The sequence below is a fragment of the Emiliania huxleyi genome, assembly GCF_000372725.1.
Source record: "Emiliania huxleyi CCMP1516 unplaced genomic scaffold EMIHUscaffold_28, whole genome shotgun sequence".
Taxonomy (NCBI): domain Eukaryota; phylum Haptophyta; order Isochrysidales; family Noelaerhabdaceae; genus Emiliania; species Emiliania huxleyi.
Genome location: NW_005199926.1, coordinates 249,901 through 257,380, shown reverse-complemented (window position 1 = coordinate 257,380; position 7,480 = coordinate 249,901). Strand labels below are relative to the sequence as shown.

At 64.8% G+C, this 7,480-nt stretch overlaps 1 protein-coding gene across 1 annotated transcript; it reads right to left on the bottom strand.

The window, feature by feature from the left end:
- Nucleotides 1-4,056: 4,056 nt before the first annotated feature.
- Nucleotides 4,057-6,068, bottom strand: EMIHUDRAFT_435491 (hypothetical protein). The gene is made up of 6 exons (XM_005776318.1): nucleotides 5,566-6,068; nucleotides 5,346-5,492; nucleotides 5,211-5,271; nucleotides 4,674-5,027; nucleotides 4,447-4,595; nucleotides 4,057-4,340 (listed from the first exon to the last, which is right to left on the bottom strand). The coding sequence occupies exons 1-6, from the start codon at nucleotides 6,010-6,012 to the stop codon at nucleotides 4,164-4,166; spliced, it is 1,335 nt and encodes a 444-aa protein (XP_005776375.1). The 5' UTR covers nucleotides 6,013-6,068; the 3' UTR covers nucleotides 4,057-4,163.
- Nucleotides 6,069-7,480: the final 1,412 nt, after the last annotated feature.

Genomic DNA, 7,480 nt, shown 5'->3' with positions numbered 1-7,480 from the left:
TGGAGGTTCGAATCCTTCACGGGTCATATTTTAGCCATCTTTTCGCAGTTTTGTTTTGAAACATCCCTAAGTGGAAAATGAAAGGGATCCCGCCGCTTCTCCGCAGTTTCAGACTTCCCTTTTTTCAGGAGAGGTTTCGTCACGCGAGTGCGCCCCCCCCCCCCCCATCCCCCCCAAGCGACTCGCCTCGGCATTTTAGATTCTGTGTGGGATAGCAAGGCAGGCGCGGCATTTTGGCGTATCTTACGCAACCCTCCCCCCAAAAGAGAGAAAAAGTGAGTTTCCAGCTCCTCGGGGCCCCCCCGCACACTCCGTGTAGCGGCTTGCAACGTCGAGACGCCTCGCGGTGGCTTCAGCAAGGCCCAGCTCGCCAAGCGGCTGACCTTCGGTGCATCACATGCGTCAGCACGGTCAGACAGCACCGCCGCGCTGCCCGCGGTGCCGAGTGGAGAAATAGATAAAAGTGCGACCCGCCACAGCGCACTTGCACGAGCGTCAGGAGCAGCGCAGGATTAGCGACGAGGATTTGGAGGCGGCGAAGCAGCACGGCGAGCGCGTAGACTATGACGACTGCATTCACTGTCGGTACAAAGGCGTCTGCTACGTGACTGTGGACGGTGGGAGTGGAGCCGCCTCACGGCGTGGAGAGTGGAGCCGCCTCACTGTGTCTGCTCCTCCGAGCCGCCCGAGTATTCGGACGACGCTGAGTGTGCAAATGACCTCCCGCGGCGTCGCAGCCGCGCCGACGCTGAGTGTGCAAATGACCAAGGTGGGCTTCTCGGGCTGCGCGTACAACAAACCTTGCGACGGCTGGCGCGGCGGGTGCATCGACAGCCCGCAGTGTCGCCAACACCGCACGCCCACCGACCCACTCGCGGCACATCTCGAGACGATTGACTTTAGCAAGCCTGGCTACGGCGAACTGCTCCGAGAGCTGCGCGGCCGCCTGGTGCTCTGCGCGGCAGGCTCGCTTCTCGTGCCGGTCCGCTGCTCGCACTGCCACGGCATCAAGCGGCTGAAGCGAGGCCGGGATGGCGTCGACGAAAGTGACGCTGTGCGCTGGATCACTGCAACGGCATTCAGAACAGCGGCATCCGGGCGTTCATCAAACGATCCTCAAGGGGCGCGAGGGGCCGTGCGACCGCCCCTACCAACAGGGCGCGTGCCACGCGGCATCTTTGACAAGATACTAGTGCCGCCGCAGCCGCCTCCTGGTGCGGGTGGGCGCGCGGGTGGGCGCGGGCGCGGGCACGGGCGAGGGCGAGGGCGAATGCACATGCACATGTGCATGCACATGTGCATGTGCATGCACATGCACATGGACATGTGCATGCACATATGGCACACTGCATGTGCATGTGCGTTGTGTGTGCAACTGCATGTCTGTATGTGCATGCATGTTGCATGTACGTGCACCGTATGAATTACCGTATGTGCATGCATTACATTGCGTGCGCCCGAGGTAGACTGTCGTGCGTCCGTTGGTTTGGTCCGCCCCTGCAAGATAAGATGCGAACAGAGAGCTTCCGTGGTCAATCACGGTCGAGAAACTGTTCGGCGGGCACATCGCCCAACTTCGCGGACCAACTCCGCTCCGACCCGACCACACGCTCTGTCGTCTGTGATGACTTGGGTCAAGCTCATCGTGCTCGCCGCTGTCGGCCTCGCCAACGTGGAAGCCGCTCCCACGCGCGAGGGTGTCCTTGCTCACGAGGGAGCCGTCGCCGCGACGGCACGCAAGCAGCTCTTCTCCTCTACGCCGACCCCTCCTGACAGTGACACGGGCGACCCCGACCGCTGCCCGCTCCCAACCAACACGGTTGAAGAGACTGTCGCGGCTATATTGGACGCGGTGAGCAGGCTCGACATCCCATGCATCGTTTACTACGCCCTCCATGGGTCTACCAGTCCGGACGGCTTCACTGCATGCATGCTCACCGCCGTGCGCGCCTACATCGAGTCTCGGGACCCAATCCAAGGCCTTCGTCAGCTCCTCCGCGACCTGCGTAGCTGCATCGCGGGCGCTCCGGAGGTTCGCTCGTGCTCCTCCTCCCCGCCGTCTCCCATGCTGCAGCTCCCCGCCTTCTCCCATGCCATCCCACTCACACCTGCTCCGTCCCCTTGCTCTGTAGTTGCCAGTGACGCTACCTGCACCTCCAGGGCTCCAAGACACCTGCCCTGCGCCGCACTCCAGCCTCCTGGAGACAATCACCGCCATCATCGATGCGGCGACGCCACCAGACCTGAACGTCATCTGTGTCATCTACTACGCCATTGACGGCTTCACGCCAGGTGAGGGCGCCGTCGGCTGCATCATCCGCGCAGTCGAGAATCTGTTCGAGACCAAAAACGTCCGCCACTTCCTCTCCGACATCAGGGGCTGCCTCGGACGCCCCGACCCGGACCTGGACCTGGATCTTCCCGTTTTCGAGCGCCAAGAGTGCCCCGGCGAGATGAGTCCGGTCATTCCCACCGGCATCAAGACGCTCGTCGATGCCGCCGTGCCCCCGGAAAAGGGCCTCATCTCTTGCATCTTTGATCTCAAGGATGCCTCACTGTTCCCCGAGGTGCACCCCGAGATTGATTTTTGCATCCTGAATGTGCTCTTCGGCGATGGCGGCGTTATCGATCGTGTGACTGGCATCATCGGTTGCATCTTCTTCGACCACGGCGACTCGCCGTCGCCGTCGCCGCCCCCCTCTACTTGTGATGTTCCGCCCGGCAAGGAGAAGGTCGACAAATGCTCCGACGTGGGGCGTAGCGCTGACGAGTGCGCCGACTACTACGTCGAGATCAAGAAGTGCGACGACCCCGACCTGCCCTACGAGGAAACGTGCAGCGGCTTTCCGCGAGAGTGCGAGTCTTGCGCCGGCGGCTCCTCCCACGTGGCCGAGTTCTATATCTGTCAGGGGACCCCGGGGGCGGCCAGCCGCCGCTCCTGCGAGAAGAGCTACCAGGGGACTACCTGCCCCTCCCCTTAGCGTGCCGGCTGCGCGACCCCTCCTGAGTCCTCGCGACCGGTTGCGTCCAAGCGCCCCGTGCAGCTCTCTGTCTCTCTCGCTGTGTGCACTGTGGTCGCTGCATGTCCCCCAGCCCCCAGGCCCAGGGGCGCAATGCCGACACACGTTATGCGGCTTATCACGTATAGCAGGAAGTTGTCCTCTCACTCACACTGCACTCACACATATCATCAGGTACGGCTTTACGCGACGCGCTCTCTCTAGTCGCACAGGGATATACACACAAGATACAACATATAAAGGGTGTGGACCGTGACGGCTGACGCGTGAGTTGAGGAAATCGGAATATTGTCAGCATTCTCAGGACTCAGGTGAGAGCTGAGACGTGAGAGGTGTGTGTGTCTAGAGGGTGGGTGTGGAGGGTGGGTTGAACGAAATCGAGGGACGCGACCCACCTCGCCACAGACGGTCCCGCGCCTCGCCGCTAAGACGGGTACACGACCGCGGCTCGTGTGCGTGTACCCGTCTTTGTCCGGAGTGAAAAGTCCAACGCGCTCGTCGGTGGCGGCTTCCCTCAACCTGCGCCGCGCTCGGCGAACCTCGACAGCGCTTTCGGTGGCATGCACATCAAGCTGCTGTATACGGCCCCGGCATCGCCTTCCCAGGCTTAGCTAGACTGAGAGATATTGTGGACATGGTTGGTCTCTACAATATATACAGACACTGAACCTCCCAGAGCTCGTCCCGGTCCGTCACGGCCATCCTCGGCCTCCGGAGGGCCCCCGGCCGCGGCGCGGTGCGGCGGCGTCACAAATCCGACGGCAGAGCACCGGGACGCGGTCGGGCGATCTAAGGCCCAGTGAGGCGTATGCATTGCCCATCCAGGACTATCACCTGGACCTATCAACAGGGGCTGCGGCTGGAGCCGAGCAGGAGGGCCCGGGGCGCACAACCCCTTGTTCAACTCACGTCTCACCCTCCACACCCCGTACTGTCACGAGTGTGCTCTCGCGCAATTGCTCACCATGTTAGATATACCCAGTAGCATCAAAGATCAATGTCCATCATGCATCAAGCATGGAAACTCATGGTCATGCATCATATAATCACAATAATAAACTCCGACATAGAACATGATATGACTGTCCACCCCCTCTGCAAGTCTGCATCCACCTCAGATCCACCGGCACCGCTCTCACAGTCTCAGCCCGCGGGCCTCCGCACGAGCTCGCCTCCAGCGTCAAGGATCGCCCCGTCTGCCCTCCAACTCAGCCCGAGGCGCTGCCAGTCCATGCCCTCGCCCTGCTCGCCCTCGCCCTCCTCTCCACCATCGCTGCCGGCCGCAAGGCGCAGCGTGCGGAGCAGCGCGGCATGGTCCACCTGACGGACCACCGCCTCGGGTCGATCTCTCGGGCCGGGAGGGCTGGCGCGGCACCGAGATCTCTTTTTCCGCGGCATCTCGGCGGTGTCTTGGGGTCAGTGGCACCTCCCCACCGGCGCCGCGCGGCGGCCGCAGCAGCGCCTCGACGGCGACGGCCGCCTCGCGGGGCAGCCCTTCCGACAGCTGGCTGGCGGTGGCGGCGCGCTTGGCGGCGGGGATGTCGGCTGGCGGCGCGTGCTCCCACGGCAGGGAGCCTGCGGGCGGGGAGGAGGGCGGCGGGCCGTCAGGGTTGTGAGGGGCCGCGCTCTGAGCTCCGCATGGTGGATCGGCACCTCGCGCGAGGAAGGAGAGGACGTAGGCGAGCGACTCGAGGTCGTCTGCCGCGCCGCACAGCCCCCCGCCGTGCGCCGCGGCACTCGCAAAGAGCGGCGTCCCGCCGCCGCCGCCATCGGTGTCGCGGCGCTCGCGATCGCCGCCGGCCGCAGTGGTGGAGGAGGAGGGGAGCGGCGTGGCGGACCCAAAGTCGACGAGGTGTATCTCGTGCTGCGCCGCGCCGCCGCCCGCACCGGCGCAGAGGTTTGAGGTCGAGACGTCGTTGTGCGCGTAGCCGAGCCGGTGCAGGCTGGCCAGCCGCTGCAGCGCGCCGCAGGCCACGCGCAGCGCGCAGCGCGGCGAGAGGGCGGTGCCTGGGGCCAAGGGCTGGCTCTGCGGGCCACGGACACGGCCCGAGGAGTGGCTCCGCGGGGAGGGGGCCAGGTGTGGCGATGGGGCCCTCAGCGGCCTCGCGGTTTGTCTCGAATCAGGGATCGGGTTTCGGGGCCGAGGCTGGCTGGCTGGCTGCTGCTGCTACGCGCCGCTACGGGCGGCGCCTCCGCTCGAGGCCCACCATAGCGCGTCGATGCTCGGCCCGACAGCCTCCTGGACGAGCACCTGTAGCCCGCGGCCGCGCATCGGTCAGTCGGCGCCGCTCCCAGCTCCGCCCAAGCCCCCGGGGATGCGGTCACGTCGCACGGCTCGCCACGCAGCGCCTGCCTCCCATAGTACAGGGGCCGGGGGAAGCCGGTCTCGCGGCGCAACGCGCGCAGCACGCGCGCCTCGGTCGTTAGCGCCTCGCTGTCGCCGCCGCCGCGCCGGCTCACTTTGATGGCGACCTGCTCACGCAGAGAGCACTGTGACGAGAGGCGGCCCGCCGAAGTGCAAAGAGCCGCTGGACGGGGTGGTGGCCTCGCTGCCGGAGAGGACGCCGCGACCAAGCATCACCGTGCCGTGTGCGCCGCCGCCCAGCACCAGCGCCTGCGCGGCCGTCGCGTCGCGCGCTCGCCGCAGCGCGCCCACCAGCCGCGCGATCCGGTCGGCGGCGGCGAGGCGCTCCTTCTTGCGCCTCGCGAGCTCAGAGCCGCTGCTGCCTTCGAGCGCGCGGCGAGTGTGGTGGCCGCGCGTGTCCAGCGCGGCGACGCGCGCCGAAGCCGCCCGGTGCTGGCGGCGCGCCCGGGTGAGCGCGAGCGACAGCCGCTCCTCGTCCGGCGAGCGGCGGAGCGCGCGGCGGCGGCCGACAGTCTCGCCGAGCATCTCGACGAGGCTGGCCTCCGCCGTCGCGCCGAGGAGGACGAACGCGTCGCCCGGTGGGCGCGCGGGCGGGGTGAGTGCGGCCAGGAGGAGCAGGTGGTGCATGCCACCTCTCTTTCTTTCGGCCCCGCTGTGTCCCAACCACCAACGGCGCCGTCGCGCATCTCCCTTGAGTTGTCCGTTTTCTTTCTTTCTTTTTCTCTCATGGAGTGACTGCTGAGGGCCCAACTTTAGAATCGTGCTTTTTGGGTTGGGTTGCTGGGTTGGGTCGGGTGCGTTGGGTTGGGTTGTATTGTTCCGCGTGAGGTTGGGTCGTCGGCGCGAAGGGTGAGGTCTCGACCGCCGCCGCTCACGCCAGCGGACGGCCACCATCGGTGTTTTTGGCTTCGCCACCGTCCAAGGCGTGCGCCATGCGCTCGCCGGCATCGAGCCAGCAACGTGATCGACCGAGCGGCTTGCTGTGCGGACGCCTTCTCGTCGACAAGGCCTGGTTGTTCGCGCACACGGAAGAAACCACGAACGCTCTCGTCGCCCGTCGCGCATAAATCATGGAGTGACTGCTCTAACTATTATTTTTCACACTTCGCCCACCCCCTTGCGTCTGGCTCTTCGTATCTCTCTTCTCGTCCTCTCTCCTGCCCCGTCATCCTCCGCCTATCATTCTCCTTCCTTCCTCGGCCGGTCGGTCGGCCTCGTTCTGCGACGACGCCGACGCCTGCCGGGACCTTGCTCTCGCGGCTTCTCTCACCTTTTGGCGTAGCTCCGCTCTCCTCGCAGCGTATCCCGGGTCCTCCAGTTTACAAAACGAAGAGGAAAATCTCTCTCGCAGTTTGTCGAGCTACTCTCCTCGTTCCAAGAACCACACCCTTCTGACTCCACTCCGATCATGGCACCGATCATGTGTGCCCCCAATACACGTGCAGAGAGCTGAAAAACAATATGAAAAACCCAAGTACTCGCTCTCTTTTATGTCCCACCATGCAGAGCGCATCTCTCTCTCTCTGTTGTGCGAGGCGTGAACCGCGCCATTCGCTCTCACCTGGCAACCCTGTCTGCCGCCAGCGGACGGCCAGTCGGCCACCATCGGTGTTTTTGGCTTCGCCACCGTCCAAAGCGTGCGCCATGCGCTCGCCGACATCGAGCGAGCACGCCTGTCCGACGAGCGGCTTGCTGTGCGGACGCCTTCTTGTGGCTCTCGTCGAGAGCGTTTTGCGTCCCGGCGGGTGGGAGAATATGTGTCGTTCTGATGTGTCACTGTGTGCGTCACATCGATGTGGATAACAAGCACGGTCGATCCGTCGAAGCGATACACTCGTTCCTATCACGCTGGAAGGCTTGCACGGAGCTCTGTGTCAGCACACAGAAAGAGCCGTGCGGCAAGAAGAGCTCGATGGGGAGCGACCTGTACGCTTTGCGCGTGGCGACACTCAGGTGGCTGTCTGGAGCTCGTGCGAGCTGGGCCGACGCCTGGCCCCGAGCTGAGAGGACCAGCGAGCGACCACCTTGGCGATGAAGCTTGGCGGCCGGCGCCTCGTCGCCAGACGTCACAGCGGCGTGGACGTAGGAGTGTGCG

What these genes read in the sequence shown, in the direction of transcription:
- EMIHUDRAFT_435491 (XM_005776318.1), bottom strand. Translation starts at nt 6,012, where the DNA reads ATGCACCACCTGCTCCTCCTGGCCGCACTCACCCCGCCCGCGCGCCCA. An exon ending in CCTCTCCTTCCTCGCGCGAG is followed by an intron (nt 4,596 to 4,673) that starts GTGCCGATCCAC and finishes CCCCGCCCGCAG; the next exon opens with GCTCCCTGCCGTGGGAGCAC. An exon ending in CGCGCGGCGCCGGTGGGGAG is followed by an intron (nt 4,341 to 4,446) that starts GTGCCACTGACC and finishes GTGGTCCGTCAG; the next exon opens with GTGGACCATGCCGCGCTGCT.